The following is a 24,334-nucleotide window of genomic DNA, read 5'->3' on the forward strand; positions in this document are numbered from 1 at the left end:
AAAGCAGCAGTGCTGTATTTGCATAGGCAGAAAGGCCAGAGTGGGTAACCATATGAGAATAAATGACGTTTTACATTTTAAATATCAGATTCAATCAATGAAAAATTTTCTTCCAAGAGAAAAACATTAGGAGAGTGAGTAAAGCATGCCTGCTAACAGTGAGATGTCTAGCTCACTGTTAGGAAAATATGTTTTGGATGCTGTCTGTGAAGGTTATAAATAAAGAATTTAATGTAGATGACAGGCATGGCAAATTCAGGCACCGTAAAAGAAATATCATAGAAAACGAAAAAAACAAGTTTAAAATCTGCAGGCACAAAAAAATCCATATACTTCAATTTCTTAGTAGAATGATATATATCCTACAATAAATACTAAAATGCTCTTCAAATATGGCATGTAGATAACAGCAGTATGTTCTATGAAACTATATTCTGTTAAAATTTACTCCACATGGAGTTCATATCCTTCTCATAATCATATACTTTAAAAGGTATACATGGCTTGGCAACTATAGATTTCTAATATTCTTCTGAACCACCTTAGTTAATGGGATATAAGGAAAGTTGTAAAAGGAAAGGTGTTTTTCCTCCTTTATTTTTACTGTTTGTGAAACTTCGTGTGCTTATTTTTAAAGTTGCTTTGCCTTTAGTATTATGGCACCATTCCTCTTGAAAGAAAGACTATTTATAATAATAATAAAATTAAAATTACTACTCAGTAGTAACTACCAAGATTGTTCAAAAGACTGTTGCAATTCATAAGGCTTTCTCCCTAAAATTTCACAAACCTAGTAATAAGGCTGATGACTCATTAAATGTTGATTCATTCTGAAGTACTGTGACAAATTAACAGACCCACTGAGATATTTGTGGGGCTTGAAGAAGAAAAATTAGTCATTAAGGTGGAAGCTGCTTTGCGAAGTCTCTAAGGTTTAAAGAAATGACAAAAATCCTTCCTATTTTAAAGGCTTCAAGGAACCAGTTCATCGTGTCTTGAAGGAACTGACTTAGATCTTAGAAACTGGACTCCTTGGGGTCCTTATCTGGCTCATCTTCCAGCTCCTCGTAGGGGGGTCCAACCTTGTTTCACTCACCTTTTCCTGAGAAAATCTAGGTATTGGTACCTGATGAATGTCTGCTGGGCAAAAAGGGCTCCTTATATGCGAAGAGCTGAAAGGTGATGTTTCCAGTACAATTCGGTAATGATACTGAGCACAGTTGATTATGAAAAGACTGCTTTCAGGCAGTGGTTTTCTGTGGTAAGCTGTGTAGGATAATGATGGTGAATGGAGGGTCTAATTAAACTGGCTTAAGATGGGAGATACATATGTATATATACAGCTTGCCGGGCCATTCAGGTGTTCCGTCAGAACTAATTCTTACATTAGTGCTCATATGAATGGAACCGATTTTGCAGCTCTAGAAATTCTGTTTTTCAGTTTTTGGAAATCTACTAAAAATGACTAATAAATGTAAATCTAAAAGAGACATTAAGTATTTCAGCATACACTAAGAGTTGCATATATTTTAGTACAGAATTACACTTCCCTCGCTTTCTGAACAGTTTTTGACAGCTTTCTTAGAACTAATTTCATCATCACCCATTAAAATATAACATTTTTGCTTAAAGATTTACAAAAAGTACATTCTAAAATCTAAATATGTACTTTTAAACTATATGTGTTTCTTCTTTCCATGTATTATTAAATTGTAAAGATATTATTGACGTTTTAAGTACTCTAATTTGTCTTTATAAGACACATTTCTCTATTATTAATAGAAGTGACACTCAACAAAACTCCCCCCTAAAATATTCAGACTCTAGTATTTCATTAATATAAATCATTTTCCTTGATTACTTTCCTAATAGGTGATTAAAGATATTGGTTGCCAGGTGGCATAGCTACAAAATGATAAATGCATGGTATTTGCTTATGGAATTGATGCAAAAGCATTTTGGTTCTCGTGCTCGATACAACTGTAAAGGAATGAATTTACTATTGTCATTAATTTAAATCCAGGATATAGATGCTTCTGTCAACTGAAATGGCAAGTTCATAAATATCCAAGTCCAATGAAGTGTTATAATTTGAGCATTATTTTTTCGTGAAAACATGAAAAACAGACTTTTATCCTACTCCTTGTGAAAAAGCAGGTTAATTACACTTCATAAGTAAGCAGACAGCTTTCATTGCACAAATAAAAGTCAGCTAAGGACACATGAGCTTTCTGTAAAGAGAACTACCTCTGCCTCAACCCAGGTCATTATGAAGAGTATGTTAACAGTGCATAAACATGCATCTCTATGAGTTAAATTTTTGTACCTTGTGATAGCTAATGTCAAAGCACAGTGGATTCCAATAAGACCAATCGAAGGCAACGAACAAAAACACCTTCTAAATAATGCAGATGCATGGTTGAGTCTGTATGGGTATATTAAAACTGTCAGGAGAGAACCATAGCTAATTTCACACATTAAATACCTATTTCACAGTTTACATAGCAGCTACCGTTGACCAAGTGGAATGCCCATCTAATGTGTGAGTAGTCAAGGAAAGGTTATCGACATGAAAGCCTTGAAGCATTAGAAAATCTGGACTTTTCCATCACCAGAAAACATACATAATGTATTTTTAATGTCATTATAATGATGATGAAAGATGGGACTCAAAGCAATTCCAAGATCAATTCACAGTAACTGAACAATTTATAATACATATCCGTAATTTTGCTACTTCTCATCTCAAAAAATCAGTTGTTCTTCCTACATAGAACAGATTGTCACCATTCAAAACAATTATAAAAATCATGGACCAAAAATCAGAAGAACCGTCCTTCCCAGAGTTTTCGTACACCTCTTTAAATTTTTACTCTTTTATTTTTGTTTATAATCTGCAGCAGGATATATGTTGAGACTCAATAAAATTAGATGAATCCTAGGGTACTCTATTACAGCACAACACTAGACAAATTAAAATACTGGGCAAAAACATTTATTGTACGTCTATACACAGTGCATATGCAAAAGCCAACTCAGTTCTAAGAACGAGGTTTTAATTTGAGACAAAGTTGGGTATTTTTAACACTGTGTCCCATGATTAGCACACAGGTTAACAAATATTGCTTTGGTTATAATATGATAAAAATATCCACTTTAATTCATTTTAATACTGTACAAGGACATTTTCATAAACAGGAAATAAAATGTGAAGTCTAAGAACTGAGATAAAATCTTAACTTCTGATTCATATCACGAAAATGCCATTTTGAATAGTTTCCTCATATTTTAGAAGTTCATTTTAGAGAGTTCTATGCCTGCAAAGGGCAAGTATATTCACTCCTACCCTGAAATTATATACAATAATGGAGCTAACTGTGAAATCAGTCAGCAATAATTTTCTATACAGCAGAGCCCCAGAAAGCCTGAATTTACCAAGTTTTATTTAACAGTCAGGGATAAGAAACAACTATTATTTAATAGGACTTAGTATCCAGGCACTAAAATAAAATGGGAACATGTATGTGTTAAATTTAATCATTAACCACACAATCTGTGAAGTAATAAATACTATGGGTACGGATGCAAGATCAGTAACTTGTCATTCACAATCGAATTCCTGTCAGTCTAAGTTCCTAGTATAGAAAAGCTTTGGTCCTCAAATATTTTTTGGTGATTTCATTCAGAATCCAAAGTCCACCCCACAATTTGATGGCAAACGCTGTGTAATTAAGTCGCAGATTTGTGTCCCCTGAACGCAAGGCCTGAGGCAGGGCTGGTGGCATCTCCAAACTAGTGGTCTTCAAGCAAAAACCTTTTCAACAATTCTAAGGAACTGAAATAATTCCAAGGAACACCAGTTTCTGGTGCGGGCCCAGGTCACACACACCAACTGTCATTCCTTGGAAGGATTACATGGTCTCCAGCTTTTAGGGATTAGTTAAAAGTAGCTGTTCTCCAAATGCACCTTACAAGTTTCACTTTCAAAATCCTCATTTGTTCACAATGTGCTCTGTTTCTATCATAGAACCAATAATACCACCGTCTCTCTCTCTTTGGTTTATTAATTTGACAGTTCAAGTAAATGCATCAACTCTTAGTTATTAAGTTAATGAGGTGTCAAAGATGTCTGCATTCAGAAATTATTTATATTGAATAGAACCTCCAGAGTTGAATTATCTCTAGAGAAAGATTAAATATTTGCTTGAGGACCTGTGATGCTGTCTCTGTGATTTATAATCTTAGGGCACGGGCAAGAAGGCTGGTAGATGATCTGGGAAAGGAGAATTTTGTAAGCATATTTGGTAGAGGTGGTTATATGTATTGTTTGGCGAATTTGAGAGCTAATTTTGGGAATGTCAACCCGACCACCACACAATTCTACAAAGCAGTTTTGTGCAACTCAGAATCAACACTTCTGGCTGAATTCTGAGCTCCATTGTATCAATTAATCCCTCAACTTTGGAGATAATAACTTCTAGAGCATCCCAGTGTTCTTTCAAGGGTAGGATGAGATAATGCACATGAAGTGCTATATAAACTGTAAAGCACCCCAGAAATGCCAGCGTCCATTGGAGTGTAAAAATATACACTGAAAAGTATTTCCAATGATAACACTGATACGTGTTTCTGTCGATTCTAACATCATGTAATAATATTTTTTCTGCCCCACAGTTTACTTTTTTGAAACCTTGACTAGTCAGAGAACCTCCCTATAGTTTAATTTCTCTATGAACAGTATCATCTAACCTAATATTTAAAATTATGTTGTTTCTATAAAACATATAAAACCCAGCTGTGGTGTAAAAAGAGCCCTGCACTGGAAGCTAGAGACTGTGAGTCTCACCCTAACCCTGCCATATCAGGGGCTTTATCGTGATGCCATCTCTTCATTTCTATAATCCTCGTCCTCTCCTATGAAATGGGGATGATGCCACTTCCGCACAAAAGTTCCATGAGGCTTAAATGAGATATGCCAGTTTTTGTAAACTGTAGAGGACTTTAGAAATAGATTGCATTGTCTACATAGTTACATAATCGAGATTAGGGATAAGAAATCACACTGTTAGAGATCAGACTGATAGATAGCGATCATAGCTAAAATACAAGTGGTATCAGTAATCTTTCCACTGGATGACTCGAAATGGGCTTAGAAGAATGTTAAAGTCACTCTGTTTATAAAAATTAATACTTGGCCTGGTATACAACAGATGCTCAAGGGCTCAGAAGAAAGGAGTATTTCTTTAACCCTGATTGTTACAGGCTGAGAAAAGGAACCATCACACACAGAAACAGTGGCGGGAATCTTCCTGTTAATTTCCACAAAGCCAGTGGGAACCCGGGGGATTGAGAAAATGGTTACCTTTTTAGTGAGGTTGTCTATACACTGAGATGTATACGGATTACCCTAACCTCAAATATCTGAAGTAATTAATTTGACCAGGTTGCGCAATGTACCCTTCATCTGAAAATAAGCATTTTGTCATTTCGTCTTTATATGATATTTTCATGTGAGAAAATAAAACGTTTTTGGTGTATAAGAACATATTTGTGACTGAAATCTTCCATATCATGAAACAAGTAGGCTATTTTATCTCTTCATATTTTTTCTCTGATGACTCAAAGATATCCCTGAAAATGTTTTTTGAAACCAGCCTGTATTATCTTAAAATTATTTTGTACAGACGTTAGTTATGGAATATATTTTAATATTTATATTAAAATAGGTTTAATGTAGGTTAAATTTATAGGTTATAAGATTCCTAACCTTCTAATATTCCCTTTTTTAAGCTTATATTCCTAACAAAATAATCTACATCATAACAAGATTGATGGTTTTAAGAAAAAAAACTGTCAATTTAAATCTGTAACAGGGTCACTCTGGATGCTGGGGCTTTGGGAAAGCACAGAAAATTTTGTGAATTTACTTTAAATGGCCTAAAAGACATGGAGAAATAAAAAGCTATTTCAGAGCGTAAACAGTTTGATTTTCCTAGTTTTAAAGGTCACATAAATTTATATTTTTGAGACTATGTGAAGTTTCAGGGTTCAGAAATACTCCCACATTGGGCTTCCCTGGTGGCGCAGTGGTTGAGAGTCTGCCTGCCGATGCAGGGGACACGGGTTCGTGCCCCGGTCCGGGAAGATCCCACATGCCGCGGAGCGGCTGGGCCCGTGAGCCATGGCCGCTGAGCCTGTGCGTCCGGAGCCTGTGCTCCGCGATGGGAGAGGCCACAACAGTGAGAGGCCCACATACCGCAAAAAAAAAAAAAAAAAAAAAATACTCCCACAGCAGTGATGTCTGTGTCCTTTACCTCCACATAGACCTGATGCCACAGGCTTCCAAAGAAGTCAGTAAATTCAAATTTCTGAAAGTTCTGAGCAACAACAACGGAAAACACATACACACACACACACACACACACACACACACACACGCACAAACCCCTTTGTGCCCTAGAATAATAAAATGAGGATGCTTATGGCCCTCAGGAAATCTACAGCAGACTGTATTTATTATCCATATTACATAACAATACAAATGTACCTAAAGAAAGGTCTGAGGTCACTGATGACAGTGCAAAAGGATGTGCATGGAGAATAGTTTAGAGAAAAATAAATTTCATGCGTAAACATGGTTTGAGGCCCCACGAATGAGCCATTTCTTCCCCAGAATCTACACATAGAAAGCGTAGCGAAGCACCCTTGGGAGCAGATCCCCAAATTCACAATCTTAGGGACGCTGCTTCCCTTCTCCCATGGCAGCGGGGAGGTTGCTGCCTATAGGAGGGAGGTGTCCCTGCCACCTTCCAACTGACCAGGCTTCCTCTGTGACACTGAGCAATCCATTCACGGGCAGACCAGCTGTCACGTGCAAAGTCTTGGAACAACCAGCCAAGAAACCCTGTGGAAAAAACCGGGATTTATTTGTTTTCATTGTCTGGGGACTGGGTGTTACCCGAAGGTTTCAGAAGCTGTAGCACTGGGTAAGGTCACAGCATAGACGTTACAAGAAAGAACTCTGGATGCAAATATCTCTGATCAAGGAAAATGCGAGTCTTTATCCAGACCTCATGCCCAGGCAACCCTAGCCAAACAGTATCCACTGCAATAATCCTGACGGTCCAATCAACTTCCGCCTGCCTTTACATCCCAGAGATAGAAAATTAGGGAGATCAATGGAGATCAATACACTATCCTGGTTTTAATGATATAAATAACAAGAATAATACTCAAATGATGACAAAGATGAATTTTGAGGGTATACAGAACAAAACGGAAGTTCTTTTGATACTGCTTACCACTTAAAAATATATTGTGAAGCTATATGCAAAGCAGAAATAGAGACACAGATGTAGAGAACAAACTTATGGATACCAAGGCGGGAAGGAGGGGTGGGATGAACTAGCAGATTGGGACATACACACTACTATGTATAAAATAGATAACTAATGAGAACCTACTGTATAGCACAGGGAACTAACTCTACTCAATGATCTGTGGTGACCTAAATGGGAAGGAAATCTAAAAAAGAGGGGATATATATGTGTACGTATAACTGATTCACTTTGCTGTACAGCAGAAACTAACACAACATTGTAAAGCAACTATACTCCAATAAAAATTTTAAAAAATAATAAAAGTAAAAAATATATTGTGAAGCTATAAAATAGTAGAAAATAAATTCACCCTAGCAAACATTTTGGTAACAGAAAGAGATGTTTTGAAACCAGAGCTTCCTCCCGCCAAGTAAGTTACCATAAATATTGGGGTTTTTTCTCCTTTCTTGTTTTCTTTTCTTTTGTTGTTTGTTTGTCTTTGTTTTGGCTATGCAAGCAAATAATTTATAGATCTACTACAGGACTTTTTTTTTAAGTTGGAAGTTCCTTGACTGGTGGTGGGAAATCACTCGGCATAGCAATTAGGAGAACATTTTATGCCTCCATGTTACTCTAGAGAAAACTGGTAAGTACACCTTCAAAATTATAGCCACGGGAAAACAGGAAGCAAAACACTGCAAGGTCACTGGGCTAGATCTCTGGCGCAGCACCAAAGCGGTCAAGCTGTCCAATGTCACCACCTTTCAGCTGGGCCCCCACTCCAGGTGACGGGAGCAAGCGATGCAGGTAACAAAGCACAAAGCACACGGAGGGAAGAGGCATCCTCGCCAACACGTGAGCACAGGATACGCACAGCTAATTAGCGAGACATCGCACTTCAGAGGAGCTGAAACCACTGACACGGGAAAGGGATTCTCACCCAGAGGCCCCGAATATTTAAGGTTGGGATGGATGAGTCCAGAATTACATTTCCAATATAGTAATTTCAAAATGTATTCCTCTTAGATTAAACCTTCACACCAAAGCCTGTTCCTTTAAAACATCAGGATGCCTCACTGGCCTTCAAAGTACTCAAGGTGGTTTCTTGACTGCTCACAGGTCAGGTGCCGTCTTGAGAAGGACCGGCTTCCACCCAGGACGCCCAGGACGCTGGCTGTTTAAACAAAGAACTCCACAGTCACCCAGCTGCACTGACGTACCCAAGCCCAGATCAGGGAGGACATATTCTGGAACACCCTGTCCCTGGATATTTCTGAAATGTTTAGCTCAACACAATGTGCACAGAGGTCTTGATGAGGGAGATGCAGTGAATCCATTGAGCTGTTCTAAAATCTAGCTGTGCGTTAACCCGGACCACCAGCCACGTGCCCGGGCTGCGCTGTATCCCAGCCCTGCCCCACTGTTTTTTTACCGTGTTGTCCTTCAACATGTTATGTATTATACAGATCATCACGCAGACAACGCTGCTACTACTGAGCATCTTCTCCCCGAAACCACACGCAAGCAGCGTCTTTCTGGTGTCCGTATCAGGACGAATCAGTGAGCACTCCTAACTGGTTAACTTTCGTGTTATGGATGCTATACATTTTTAACTAATGACATTGTTCTCAAAGCACATGTATTAGGATGTTCATGGTTAAACCTACAGCTGAAACGTCTATCTTCATTCTCTGTCACGGATCTTTTCTACACGTTTTTTCACTGATTCCATATGGCTGTATTTTTACATTTGGTAGAAACGTTAAGTCACTTTTGGTACAAAGGTAGACTTTAAAGTGAGAATTAAAATAAAACTGAATGAATATGCACAAAACATTATTTAATATATTTATTGTAAACCCTGCTTTCATTAAAGTATAGATTTTTCCATCCATCAATCTCAAAATATCTTTCCTGCCATGAGAAATAACTAAAATGCAATTGATGTACAGATGTTAGCTTGTCTTGCGCTTAAACCACAGCATTCAGTAAATAGCAAATCATTGTACCTTACTTGGGACTCTTGCCAAAGAACGAAAGCAAGTGAAAAAGGCTTCTCTTCTGGCAAAAACCAGAATCACAAATCTGAGCTCCCAGACTTAATTCATTCAAAAACCCAGTAGGCCTTCACTCATAATTTTAGTCACAATCATAAGACAGTGTCTCTGGCATTCGATCCCACAGGACCACCGAAGATGCACATTGTAAAAGAGCAAGTAAGGGTTGCTACAGACAAGCATATTGGCATCAATAAGAACTCACAGGGAAAGGGACAGAGAAATTTAAAAGTACAAAAACAAACTAAACAAACTGGTTAAGGCTCTACATGCCCTCGACATTTTGATACTGTGAGTAGCTCTGAGAACACAACAGTCTTACCAGGCAACATAATAAACTGATGTTAAAACAATATCCAAAACTGGACAGCTACATGTAAAAGAATGAAATTAGAACACTCCCTAACACCATACACAAAAATAAACTCAAAATGGATTAAAGACCTAAATGTAAGGCCAGACACTATCAAACTCTTAGAGGAAAACATAGGCAAAACACTCTATGACATAAATCACAGCAAGATCCTTTTTGACCCACCTCCTAGATAAGTGGAAATAAAAACAAAAATAAACAAATGGGACCTAATGAAACTTAAAAGCATTTGCACAGCAAAGGAAACCATAAACAAGACCAAAAGACAACCTTCCGAATGGGAGAAAATATTTGCAAATGAAGCAACTGACAAAGGATTAATCTCCAAAATTTACAAGCAGCTCATGCAGCTCAATATCAAAAGAAACAAACAACCCAATCCAAAAATGGGCAGAAGACCTAAATAGACATTTCTCCAAAGAAGATATACAGATTGCCAACAAACACATGAAAGAATGCTCAACATCATTAATCATTAGAGAAATGCAAATCAAAACTACAATGAGATATCATCTCACACCGGTCAGAATGGCCATCATCAAAAAATCTACAAACAATAAATGCTGGAGAGGGTGTGGAGAAAAGGGAACCCTCTTGCACTGCTGGTGGGAATGTGAATTGGTACAACCACTATGGAGAACAGTATGGAGGTTCCTTAAAAAACTAAAAATAGAACTACCATACGACCCAGCAATCCCACTACTGGGCATATACCCTGAGAAAACCATAATTCAAAAAAGTCATGTACCACAATGTTCATTGCAGCTCTATGTACAATAGCCAGGTCATGGAAGCAACCTAAGTGTCCATCAACAGATGAATGGATAAAGAAGATGTGGCACATATATACAATGGAATATTACTCAGTCATAAAAAGAAACGAAATTGAATTATTTGTAGTGAGGCGGATGGACCTAGAGTCTGTAAAACAGAGTGAAGTAAGTCAGAAAGAGAAAAACAAATACCATATGCTAACACATATATATGGAATCTTAAAAACAACAAAAAAAGTGGTCATGAAGAATCTAGGGGCAAGATGGGAATTAAGACACAGACCTACTAGAGAATGGACTTGAGGATATGGGGAGGGGGAAGGGTAAGCTGGGACGAAGTGAGAGAGTGGCACGGACATATATACACTACCACATGTAAAATAGATAGCTAGTGGGAAGCAGCCACATAGCACAGGGAGATCAGCTCGGTGCTTTGTGACCCCCTAGAGGGGTGAGATAGGGAGGGTGGGAGGGAGGAAGACGCAAGAGGGGAGAGATATGGGGATATATGTATATGTATAACTGATTCACTTTGTTAAAGCAGAAACTAACACGCCATTGTAAAGCAATTATACTCCAATAAAGATGTTAAAAACAAAAAACAAACAAAAAAACAATATCCATTAGGCAACAACTAAACAAATGACTTTATGGCATATAAACTTTTATAAAAACAAGATGAAACACTTTTCGGTCTTCCTGCTTTAAAACAACAACAGAAAAGACAGTAAGCTGCAATTCTGATGAGAAATATTTTAATTAAGAAAATATAAATGCATAGCATCAATAACAAGGTTGCTGGCAAATATGCAGCATATTTGAAAACTCAGCCATCCAGAGATTTGAGGTTGAGTTCCCAGAGTTCCAAAATTAAGTCATTACTCATCAATACTAGGAAAAACAGAAACATGTAGTAACTGTTTATCAAAAACTGTTTTAGACTTATCGGGTATTAAAGTAAGGATTCATGCCCTATAAATATTATTTATTTTCTCTCTTTGAATGTTATATTTTGACATTTTGTGAATGTAGTACAAAAAAAGGAAAATATAGGGTTAATTGCTCTTTGTATAATGTCCTATATACAGAGTGGCTAAATTGTCTTCCAAAGATTCTTACCAAAATAGATGTCTCTCAAGTAAGAACAAAGCAAAGCCAACAAAACTATCTTTTCTAGGGGATTGAGTATGTAACAGAATTAAATTAGGAAGTTAACAGATATTTGGTGAAAACATTGAAACTGAGTACTGTTAGCACTGATATGTAAGATTTTCAGTGACATTGAATCTGAAAATTGAAATTACCTTTATCTCTTTCATGAAATGGTTAAATTGAATGTTATTTCAATAATGCTAAAAGCAATAATTTTTCACATGTGTTTTCTAATGCAAATTTTATAAATCCATAAAAAAGTCTTTAATTTCTCCCAATAAATATCAGCACATTCAACATTGATCAAATAACTTCAATGATCTGAAGAGCATAAGGTCATGATACTGCACCTATTTCCATATAAAGAAACCTATATTGTAGCTAAAATGCCTTCCTGATCACAGCAAGAAGGGGCTGGAGAAATGAATAGAATCTACCTGAAATACCAAGATACTAGAGTGAGTATAATCGTTCCAATGTTAAGAAAAAAATCAGAGTTTACCTTAAACTTTCCCCAAATACACAGAGGCTTATTTAATACATACTTTAAATCAAATTAAAGGCTCATCTCCATTTTAAAATGAGTCAATTAGTAGCATCTCCCAAACTCAACCTCATTTTCTTTCTACCTGGCAAGAGGGTAAGTAGCATTTAGTTTTAGGTAAAAATGGCTTACTATTCATATTTGAAATGTAGTTTTAGAGAACTTGGATTAAGGTAATTGTTGCAACTGTATTTTAATGGCTAAATACTTATTTTTCCAAGGAGAAACTCTCTATTACTCTTGCTTGGCTAGTTTGTATTTTCTACTGTGGGAAGGGGCCGAAACATTGAAAGACAACATCTTGCTAGCCTTTATAATTTTACTTTTTACTAAGAATTTCGACAGTTCTGTTTTTGTTTTCCAAAGTGATGTACAAACAGTTTTAATGACAAAAAATTACACACACACCCCCAAACACACACACACACACACACACACATCTTTGGGCCTGCTACTGTCTCTGTTCAGTGTAATTATCATTGCATCACACTTGAGATCAAATATCTAGATGTGCTTTTAAGTCACAGACACAAACAACGTACCACCGCCATCGACCTTTGTAAAAGCAGCCAGGGCTGGTGGAGACTAAACACAGTGTGTTCAGAGATTCTGTACAGCAAACTCAATAGGCACGACTTCAAGCAAAAACTCCAAAGAGGGATTCTTCTCCTCAGGACAAAACCTGGGTTTCTCACCAGTCCTCTAAGGGCCTTCAGATTAAAACAATATTTTGGAGACTTTTAATTTGTGCTCAATTGTTGTATCACTCTCATGCCTTCACTGAATAGCCGATTACAGTAAAATCTCATAGACTGAAGCAAACCTTACACAGAGATTTCTATAACTATGCGTCTGAGCTAGAATAAGACTAGCCTCTGAAATCAGAGCATCACAGTATACTGGTCAAAGAGACTTAACTTGTCAGGAAAAAACTAGTCTCTGTCAAGCCGTATGGAACAGAAACAAGCCCTGGCCGGCCCTCCAGGTGCAGTGAAATAATGCTGGCATGCTTTGTTATATTTGAATTTTCAGTCATTCCTAATCCATTTACCTATATCAATATATCTAATCATTTATTTATCTTGTAGAGAGTTAAGCTTGGAAAGGATTTTCTTTTTCTACTATGACCTGCAATAATAGAGCTCACGAAAATATCAAATGGTAATTAAGTTTTTTTAAGCAACAGCAGTCTGAAGCAGGTCTTCCCAGGCAGGGCCTGGGCCCTGCGGCCCACCTCCAGCGGGCCAGGGTCTTTGCTCACCCCAGCTAGCACCCACTGGCAGGGGCCCTGCCCCTGTCCCCCATTCCCTCACAGTGGCTGGAGGACCTCGGGTTTATCCACAAACTGTGGAACAGAAATGGGTTACCTTCAGGTAGGCAGGACTTTTTCTACCACCGAAGGTCAAGTACTTTGCTTTTGTGATCTTTAAGGAAAGCTTTATAATCTGGGTTATGTGAGCCCTTGTACACGGTCTCTGATTAGACCCAGGAGATCAATACGATCCTTAAGATCGTGTGTAAAGTTGTGTGTGCCTAAGTGTTTTTCTGGGGAGAGCACGTTGCATCCTCTACTTCTCTTAAGGGTCCATGATCCGTACCCCAATTAAGAGCAAAGGATTCACGAGTCTGGATGAAGGAGTGACTCAGCCTGGGACCTGCTATACTGCCCAGGTGCCTTCTCTCTAGCTCCCGGAATGATCCCCTCCTGCAGGGCCCCAGCCTCAGCGGGAGGCTTGAATTAAGACCCCTATTTAAGCTAGACACTCAGGAAAACCAGAAACCGTACTCAGGGAAAATGAACTTTGTGGTTACATACAGAGGGCAAAGGAATTCATATCAGAAAGCAATTTCGTGAGCTATCAAGACTCTAATGAAGCATATTTTTAAAAGCCTTGAATATCACTAGGCAAGAGAAATACTATATACCGATGTGCTACTCTTCACTGACAAGTGCCTTGACTTCAAAGACATTTGCTAAAAGGGAAAGTACAGAAGAAGCAATAAACTTTATATAATCGAAATAAGTTATGAGAAAACATACTCTTTAAATAAAAGTAAAGCTTCAAAGTGGATAAAAAATTGTTCCAATTTGGACCTGCTTAGAAGTTAAGAGTAAGCTTCAAGGGCTAAGCATTCTCTAGAGAAAAAAAAAAAGAGAGAGAAAGAAAAAAACATTGCAAGGCTAACAGCTTCTTGTTACGAAAAAAAAAAACTCCAAAAGCTATCAGTAAGTCTAAAATCTATAACAGATCTTATCCTATTGAGAACATGTTTGCTAGAATCCACCATCTGTTACTATCAATATGCCCCCTTTCTCTGAAGTCAGCTTTAAAATGTGTTCAATGTTTAGGGTTTGTCAGAATTTATCTTCCAGGTCTTTAAAACATATACAACTCATATAAAACCTCCTCTGAAACAACTCATTTAAATTACCTAGGCATTCAAAGTTCTTGGTTGCATTTCTGCAACAAATTGACCAACTCATTACATGATTACGACCATTCCCTTCTTAATGACTAAAGATGGCCTACTTGAAGCAGGCTGTCTAAAAACTAAACCCATTTCATTAGCCTGCAATTTACAAGCAAGATTATTAAGTCTCCTTAATTATTGATATTATTACAAGATAACTGCTAGTTCTTTCATTGATTCCTCTATGTTGTAATTTGACGTGCTTCTTCCCAATCTCCCTGGCCTTAGAAAATGGAGAAGAACAGAAAGTATTTATTTTATTTATTAACAGTGTCTGTGGAGTATCTGGAGAAGTATAGGGAAGAATATATGCTTGCTGTTCACTGAGATTTTCGTCTTTGTTTCCCAAATCCTTCCTTCACTCCTCTGACAGAGCTCTCCTCAGGAACATTCCCAGACAGCACTTGAAAATGAGAACATTTCCTTTTCCTGAAGAGCTCTGCCACCACGCACAATGGCTAACTGCACCACGTAAAGTCAGAAAGTTGGGAGAGACCTGAGCGGACCATCTTCTGCCTGACGGAGAATCACTTTACTCATAAAGTCACTGCCCTCCTGTGTGCATGTGTAGAGACTGTAAGTCACAAAGACAGGCTCCTCAGAGCTGGACACAGAAGTCCACCACGCTGTTCACCCTTCATCGCTCACACACAGTGTGGGAGTGGAACCATCCGGGCCTCAGGCTTCCCCTAAGGGTGGCTGTCCGTCACCCAGACCCACTCATGATGACCACGAACACAGGATTCACCACCTTCATCAGCGAGGGACGATCGGCCACCCTGCAAGCACGCAGCTCAATTTGCAATCGAATCCTTCTGTTCTCCCCAAAGCAACATTTACTGTGTCTAGACTCACGGACGGGAACTAGCCCTGGACAGGCAGAAACAACTGCTTCACACTTTCTCGAGGTAGAGGTGGCTGGAAGCTGCTCTTCCAGTTGCCTCTGGGCTACGGATCCTAAGCTTGCCCTCCACAGAAGGGGACCTCTTGAAAATCCTCTGCTGGGAAGAGCAGGCGGAAGCTGCCCTAAGAGCACACACTCTGCCTGAGAGGGAGGACGACCCGCATCCCTGGCAGGCATCCAGAACCTGCACCTCTGCATCAGCACCGCATTGCTGCCGTGGGAACGCGGCGCCTCCCACCCCTCCCCTCCCTGGGCGGCAGTCTGCCAGCAGGTGCCCTCAGGACACTGCAAACTCCTCAACGCCTACTTGGCAAAAGATTTTCAACGGAGCCCAGAGATTTACCAGTTTAATTCAAAAAGACCATAAGCTCCCTTTCAGAAAAGCCTCAGCTGCTAAAACGCTGTGAAGGGAAGGAAAGGCCAAAAGAGCTCTATGGTCCCCCTTTATTAAGAAGACTGCACCCCTTTAAAACCTTAACAGTAGGCTCTCTTTCTGCACAGACATCACCATCAGACGATCTTGAGCACCTGAAAAATGTGATTCCATCCCTACTGAGAAGACCAGCAGAGTCTTTATCAAACTGGCAGATGGAAACAGAGACCAGGAGGGCTTGCTCTGTCGTCCAAGGCCACACACCCGAACCTGCCACACCCAAAGCACTGCTTTGCCCTTTCCTTCTTTCTGTCTAGGCTCTCTGGTCCCCTTATTCGAGCAGGTTTTCCTTTAGTCCACAGCTTAACGTCACGTAAAAACATAGTTATTTCCACGATGTGCTCTAAAATCAGGGCTGCTGGTCACGGGAAACCTGGCCTCAGCAACCTTTGTCTAAACACTTCGAAATAACAATCTACAGACAAACTTACAACTTTCTGTTTTTAAGAAGATTAAACTATGAAGCTTTCTGATTTCAGTAAAATTCGGTAAACAGAGAAAACAACTGCCTTGGGTCAATCAGAAAGGAAAATACATACTTTCTAAATTAATTGTCTATTGTACAGATATCAAGTCGAGAATTAAATACTAAATTGTAGACAACGAAATGTACACTTCAGATATTCATTTAAAACGTGAAAATAACTTCATACAATGCAAGTAGAGGATTACCACTGCATTTCAAAATGATAATATATCTGTGTAATTTCCATGTTCAAAGCAAAACATTCCTTATTCTCTACTGATAGAATCTAAATGAAGCATTTTAATATCTTACTCTTTTGGATAATTAAACAAATATTCTGGTAATTTTACATTTATGCATAAGATTAATATTAGAGCTTAGTTTACCTGTTCTTGAGTGCAGTGTATGAAGGAGTAGAAGCTGTAGAAACCCAGCAAACATAACAGCAGCATCAGAGGAGTTAAACAGAGGCTGCTGGCATCAGATCACTAAATTCTAGCTAGCAACGCAGCAAATTCACAACGCAATAAGTAATCCACGGAAGCGCAAAAGAAATGTTAAATAACAGCCCCTGCGGTCCTTGCATTCTAAAAAAAAAAAAAAAAAAAGCCTGTAGTGTCCAACATTATACAACGGTGACACTAATCAAGGCCATAAGTGCTGCTGTCATCAAAACAGATCTCTGCAGTGTGCAGATTCTCAATGATTACCGCATTACTGATCTATAGTGCTCTGTGCTATGCTAAAGAGGTCCCCACTCTAGCAAACACCAAAACTCCAGTAGGTCCGCGATTAACCGTTTCCTGAAACAATGCACAGACGATGCTACCTTCCTGCCCGCAGAGACTTGAAACGCAGTGGTTCCTTAAAGCCAGCACTGGAGAGAAAACTCAGGCGGAGGCTTGAAAAGGCCCTCCTCTTATCCCCCCAGTGACATTTCATGGAGGCACCCAGGGGCTAAGATGACAAAGGCCAGCAGCCCCCTGCTGGCTGGTGGACCCCAGAGCACTCACCTAAGATGATTTGGTGCCAATCTCAATCCCTGGCCGTGGTCCTGCCAAGCCCGGTGAAACCCATCGTTCCCTCTTCAGTCTCCTTACCTGAGACCTTACTCAGCCCAAAGACAACTGGCCGAAGGAAGCTTAAGCCAGGAGTGTGTGAGCACCTGCCGGAAGTAGGACACAGCGCTTTGTCTAGCTGTGCCAGCCGGCCAGCCAGGCGCTCACGGGGAATCGTCTCCAGGGGGCAAAAGGACAACCCAAACTGGTGTAGCCGGGAGTCGAGGGGAATGGGGTGGGCTCACAGCTCCAGTATTTTTAAAGATGCATGTCTCTGATGACTGTGCAATCACAACTCACGGTCCACTAGACTTTTCTCGCTGAGACGGGATCACCATCTTCTCACCAGTTCCCCAACATTTCTTGATCTCCCTGGACCACATACCACAGAACAGCTGCTTTGAAATGATGTCACTGCTCCAATGTCATGTTTATTGTGGTATATCATTCAGTTTCCAGAAACAACGAACTTCTCTAGTCTAATCCACTAGGGAATATCATTGAAAAGTCGGGGCAGACTGCTTCTAGCTTGTTTTAGAAGATGAAATGATCAAATGAAAATAGAGAATTAAGACCCAGGTGTTGTTTATTTAAACTAAATGCACTGTGTTTACTTAAATTAGAGATACTGGTCAGAAATAATTACCAGATAAGGAAAACATTAATACTGAACTATGGCTCACTCATGGTCACCAAAGCAAGTGCAAGATATCAGCCTGAAACAAATGGACTAATGCGAACATTGTTTTCTCCTCTTAAAAAATACAGCTTTCGGATCTCTACTTAGAATCTTTGTTTTTTTTTTTTCTTGACCCCAAACTTCCAAGTACGCTTTCATAAACTTGCTTGAATAAAAAAATTGGCCACATGGTTGCTGGTTGGAAAGAGAAAGGGAAATAAACATCAGGTGGATGAACCTCTGTCAAATCTTGTGATAAATAGGCATGTTAACTGTGTTCATTTATTTTTCACAGGCATACGGCAAAGTCAATATTATTTACTCCATATTACAGATGAGGCTCAGAGAAGCCAGTTCACTTGCCCAAGGTCACGTGGCTTACCACCAGCAGAGCTGGGATTTGAACTTGGCTTCGTGTGACTGGGAGACCCAGCTTTCCACGACACCTGGTAGGTGGGAGCTGCTGTGATTATATCCGTAGGTCGCCTCAAAGTGGTACCACCTTTCGTGAAAGTGCCAGTGATTTGCTGTGGAAACTGGTGAGGCCGGGGGGCCGACATTCATCCACCTCCACATGCCACGTGTGGGGCCGGTGACGATTCTCCACACAGGTTTACGGGGCGAAACTTACGGGGCTTGGATTGGTATCTTGCACTGTGCCTCTGTCATAAAGACGCACAAACAGCAGGGTCTAGAGACGGACGAAAACCAAGGAGAACCAGTGGAAGGAGAATCAAAACCTTCAACAACCAATGTACCCAAGTCCACCCGCTGAGCCTGTCACTGCAGAGCTTGATTCAAGAGTCTGTGGATCTTATATAGGCTTACAAGGCAACGGAATAAGGCAACGCTTATATAGGCAACGGAATTAAAGCACTTACTTACACCACATGAGGCTATCGTCGTGCCTGACTTTTGAGATATTTCTTTTTTGTATTTCTCTTCTCCTATTTCTTTTTTTCCTCATTTAGCACCTGGAATGGGCTTGTTTCAAATGATAAAATCATTTGAATGCTAGTCATCTAATATCTATATGTGTATATATATATATATGTATATATATACATAATATATACATGATATACATGTATATCTATTATACATTTATGTTAATTTGCTGTAACCATCTTGAGTCCCCTACATGGTAACTAATTTTATTTCTAACCAAAGATGTTTGATAAACCAAGTAAGGTCTCTGAAATGGTACACGCAGCTTTCCTAATTACAGATTCAAAACAGGACCTCAAAATTAGGAGGGGCTAAGGTTGACCTTGTTTTAAAGGACCTTTCACTCATATCTGGGTACCACATACTCCAAGAATGAGTAATGAGTGCCCTTCACGGAGGCCACTGTCCACGCGTAAGTAGGAAAAATAATCCCATCTTCATCCGTCAATTCAGAAATTTATGTTAACAATATTTACTCATAGAAAACATTTCTACCACTCTGTCCCTTTTGCACCACCCGTATCCCTCTCTGGGGCTGCATGTTTCCTGGCCTGCCACTCAGCTGTGACACCACTGCCACTCCAAAGACCAGCAGACCAATTTCTCTTAGGAGAGAACGTACGAGACCTAACATCGACCGCAATGGTAAGCTTCCTTCACATATACCATCGACCTACGGCACTGTGGTCAGCATCAAGGCCTATGCTCGTGGAAAGCCTTCAGCTCTTTCACAAGCACTCAGGATCCCTTGCTTGGAAAAAGTGACACAAACTTCCTATTTGGGGACTGATTTCCTGCTAATAATGACTCCAACTTATGTCTTTCTCATTCTTTGTTTGAACAGGCGATCGCAAAGCACAGAAAACGTTGACTACAAACAAAAGTCATGCACACAATTAAACAACTAGTTATTGTTTTCCCTTATTTTCAGAGAACAGTGACATTTAATATTTACATGTTTCTGGACTTAGCTATTACGCAAGAAAACAAATCACAAATTTGATTAGTCATCTTAAAATATTTAGGGCTATCTTGTAAATCTCATCATGTCTTTTCAGAGAGAAAGACTGACGATCAAGTTGGTAGCTGGAAACTTGGCTCTGTTGAGAAAACGGAACAAAATCACATCCTACCTGACACACACTGGGAATATTTACTCAGGAAAGACAGAGAGAAAGGGAGCGTTAAACACAGACTTGCGTCCAACCAGAAGAAACAATGAAGTGGGATTCCCACGCCCCAGACTCTGGTCCAGCTTACCGGCACCTGCTCTGGGGGCCTCCATGGTCCCCTCTTCCGGGTCTGCAGCCTTCACGTCTTCCCACCCTTCTGAAGACACGGGTATGCCGGGGGCACACATGACAGCAACTCGCAGAGAAATCCAGCCTGGGGACTGTCAGCCTGGCTTTGAAACAAGTTCAGGATCAACCAGGAAGCGCACACGGTGGCTCCTCCTGCCTTCGGCTTAGGCCGTTGAACTGCCCGGAGGTCAGCAGCAAAAGATGGAAACGAAGGGATGCTGGTGGAGCCGGAGAAAGTCACTCTGCATGACCGGCTCAGGTCATCGCGGGCACAGAGCAGCTACGCAGGCACCGCCTGGATAGGACACCGCGCACAAGCCTCCGGGCCTAGTGGCCTGGAGCCTGGTAGCACTTACTGAGCAGAAGCATATTGGCATCTCTGTTGGCTTTTAACCAGATCCACGGGATTCAGGAAATAAGCTCTCTGCCAGATGACACTGCTCCCAGCCATTCCTTCTGTTTACTTATCCCCCAGTCACTCTAACTAGTGTCCTTTCTCCTGCTGTGCGCTTATTTGTGGAGAGGGCTAAATAAAGGACTTTTATGACAACCAAATGGCCATAGGATGACTTCTTAAAGCATAACTCTTCTGCTTTTGTGCAGTACTGTTAAAATCAATTAAGTAAGAGCATTCCTTATTATTACAGCTCTGATTTGTGAAGAAAAAAATGTTTTGCTTCTTCCTGAAGAAATATTTGAGGTTAGGCTATTTTTGTGCATATTATATATTCTTTATATAATATTTTCCTCCTATTACATAAACTTTTAAAGGTAGATTCCCTCTTCCTATTGCTGTATTTTCCTAGCAGAGGCAAATACATATATATATATTTGTATACATATATATATATACACACACACACACACACACACACACACACACACACACACACACACACACACACACACACATATATATGGCTCTGGGATTTTTTTCCTACTATATGTGACAGGGTACAACATTTCCAGACTATGAAGAGCTATACCTTCTTTTAGATAAGATGCAAACTCCTACTTTATGGGGAAAAAAGGAATTAAGGGATTATATTTTCCTCTACCATAACGAAAACAAGAGGTACACATAACTTTAAGCATACGAATGTGCAGGTAATCATTACTTTTTTGGATTTTAATAGAGATAATGCTGTAAATTGTAAAAGTAATGTATATGCAGGTATTTCATATTTCCTAAAGCATGTTCATGGGTTGTAAAACAAATCTGAGAGGTGACCAGGATGGAGAGCATTACAAGAGAATCAACCATTTATGGAAACAGATATGAAGTAAATACCAAGACTGGTCTGTCCTGGAAACTAAACTCCCACATCATCAACCCAGTACTTCCACTTCACCAAGCTTTCATATTCAAATTAAACTTCAGTACTAATACAACAGGTAGAAAATAGAGGTAAAAATTATTCCAATCAAATGCCAATATTGTTAATGTTGAAATATTAATCCCATATAGTACTCCGGAAATCAGGTGTTTTTTTTCCTCCACAGTCCTAGTATTAATTCAAAAAAAAAAAATCTGATTTAAAATCCAAATCTCTTACTAGCACACTCTGAAGTAATAATCGATATGTATTGAATTTCTAAGTTCTATATAATACTAGCGTATTAAGGAAAGTAGCACTGAAATACTGCACAGTAAATGTATACCTTATTTCCCAACAGACTTGTCTATGTAATGTCCTCGACTGCTCACAATTATATCTTATAGAAAAAGCGAGGTCTGCTTCCATGTAGACAAATATACTGAGTAATTTTAAACAATGAAGTTATAAACTACATTGCAAACTCCTGATGGGATGTAAGTAAAGCATCTATTTCTCTATGGGGCTACAGACGGAAGACCGTCCCGGTGGAAATAACACCTTGCCACTCTCTCTACTGCTTTTACCTGTTTTGTGAGCCACACTGTATCGTTTTAATGCATCGGCACTTAGGAATCAACAGCAGCACAAACTTTGGGCAGAAGAGGATAAATATATTGTCTGCCAGTCTATACATGTGTAAACCCCATATCCTCTTAGTAAAATCAAGGTTCTTAATCTTTACCAGTAGCAGAGTACATTCTCCATGAAAGTTTATGCCATAAACACAAGTTCACGCTCTGAGATATTTCCATTGACTAAACCCAATCCACACGGACCTCTTCATTGTTTTTCATTTCCCTGTAGGTCTTAAAAGGAGAGTCTATGCTGGACTTTATCTTGTTATTCTTTGCAAGGTGCACTGATCCTTGCATGCATGCATTCATAATTTCTTTCATCCAGCAAAAATTCTGAACATCGAGTATACTAAGCACTAAAGTAAAGAGAAGAAAGCTAAGTCACGTCTCTGCCTTGAAGGCTGAATGCTATTATTCTTCCCATATTATAAAGGAGGAAACTGAGGCTTCCATATAAGTGACACATCTCATCAGTGGCAGAGGAAGAATCTGAATAACAATAATAATTGAAGCTAATCTTGCTTTAGCTCACACATCTTTAAATTTGGAAACTAACGTTCCCCTAGTATTAGTATAAGACTGTGCTTTTGGTGGTTTGTGATTGATATCAATGAAGCTACACCAGTTAAAAGGCACAGGATGCTACAGGCTGAGGTCCTTCATGAGGCTCTGGCATTGCTCCATGCCTTGACCTCAGAACAACAGTTTATGGAAATGTTAACAGATGGTGCACGATGAAAGTGACCCTGATTAAATGTATTCAGGACGCACTGCGTCCATGAAAGGCGGTGAGAAGTCCTACGTGAAGGAAATTTGTAGCCAAAGTTAGCACTGGCCAAACGTACTGATATTTGAGCACAAACACTTATTTTGGGCATCACGCTTACTAAACCTCTCACTGCTTTGCAGAAACACTAGTTGGAGAAATGCTATGTTATTAATACTGTTTATTTTGATTTGTTAAGACACCCTAAGCAAAAAGCAAGGGAGGTAAGTATTGGATTCCATTTTGTAGATTCAGAGTTGACGTTCAGGACCACGTAGACCTTTCGGGCAGTTTCTGTAGTGACAGGCACTGTCCCATGTCCTGCTCTGTCACTGGGATGACTGTGACTCTGCTGTCATGAAGCCCCAGCTCAGACACCCTCCCTTCCTGACCCACATGGGTATACTACTGTTATCAAGGTCTCCCATTTACTGAGATCTACATACCACACTGAAAAAAATCTTCTGCGGGATTCTAAGTTACAATAAAACAAACCAAACAAAACACAAAGTTCAAATGACATCTTCTGGGAAATCCTAATTGTATATATAATAAGTCAATAAAGCAACATTCAAAATACAACTAGGGGTCTTTGTGGGGATAACAGTAGCATTACGGCAGGCAAGGTTAGTTCTAAAGACATGAGAATGAATAAAATGTTAGGATTTGGGGAAATAATATATCTAACTCATTTTTTTCCAGGATTGAGAGCTTCTTTCACACTCGCCACTTCCTGAGTCATAAGGTTGCAACCTATCAGGATTTATAGTTTTCCCACAAGGATATGTTGGATTCGAGAAGCAACTCTGTCTATAAACTGTCCAGCCTGAGAAAGTTTAAAAGGTAGAAAAACACTCAAAGAATGTGATGCTATCAAGTATCTTCTGGACTTCAAATCACCCTGAAATTCTGAAATACAGACATGAGAATCATTGTTTTCAAGTTGTTCTAATGAAACCATTTGCTGTATAAATGAATACAGGTCCCCTAGGAAAGTTGCTGTTCTGTCTCACAGTGTGTGTGTGAAAGGGATCTCCCGGGGAGAACTGGTCACACAGCTTTCCTTGATCTATGTCGTCTTCTAAGCTGGTGGTCCTAGGCCTCCCAGACCATGAACCATACCTTTATCCGGGCA

The 24,334-nt window shown here is 39.5% G+C and overlaps 1 protein-coding gene across 50 annotated transcripts in view; it reads right to left on the bottom strand.

Annotated features, from left to right (window-relative positions):
- Positions 1-24,334, bottom strand: part of RIMS1 (regulating synaptic membrane exocytosis 1) — a 473,493-nt gene that overhangs the window by 169,490 nt on the left and 279,669 nt on the right. For 7 of the 50 annotated variants that reach the window (XM_033428682.2, XM_049695420.1, XM_033428676.2 and 4 more), the window contains exon 1: positions 20,439-20,805. The exons of 16 other annotated variants lie outside the window; for them this stretch is intronic. In XM_033428682.2, the coding sequence (XP_033284573.1) occupies positions 20,439-20,538 (100 nt within the window). In that variant the 5' untranslated portion in view covers positions 20,539-20,805. Of the gene's footprint in view, positions 1-16,879; positions 17,367-17,506; positions 17,621-20,438; positions 20,811-24,334 lie in introns of those variants that run through there. 27 more of the 50 variants (XM_033428678.2, XM_033428675.2, XM_004270117.4 and 24 more) reach the window with 9 other exon arrangements.

Source organism: Orcinus orca, chromosome 12 (genome assembly GCF_937001465.1).
Source record: "Orcinus orca chromosome 12, mOrcOrc1.1, whole genome shotgun sequence".
In the NCBI taxonomy this organism is placed as follows: domain Eukaryota; kingdom Metazoa; phylum Chordata; class Mammalia; order Artiodactyla; family Delphinidae; genus Orcinus; species Orcinus orca.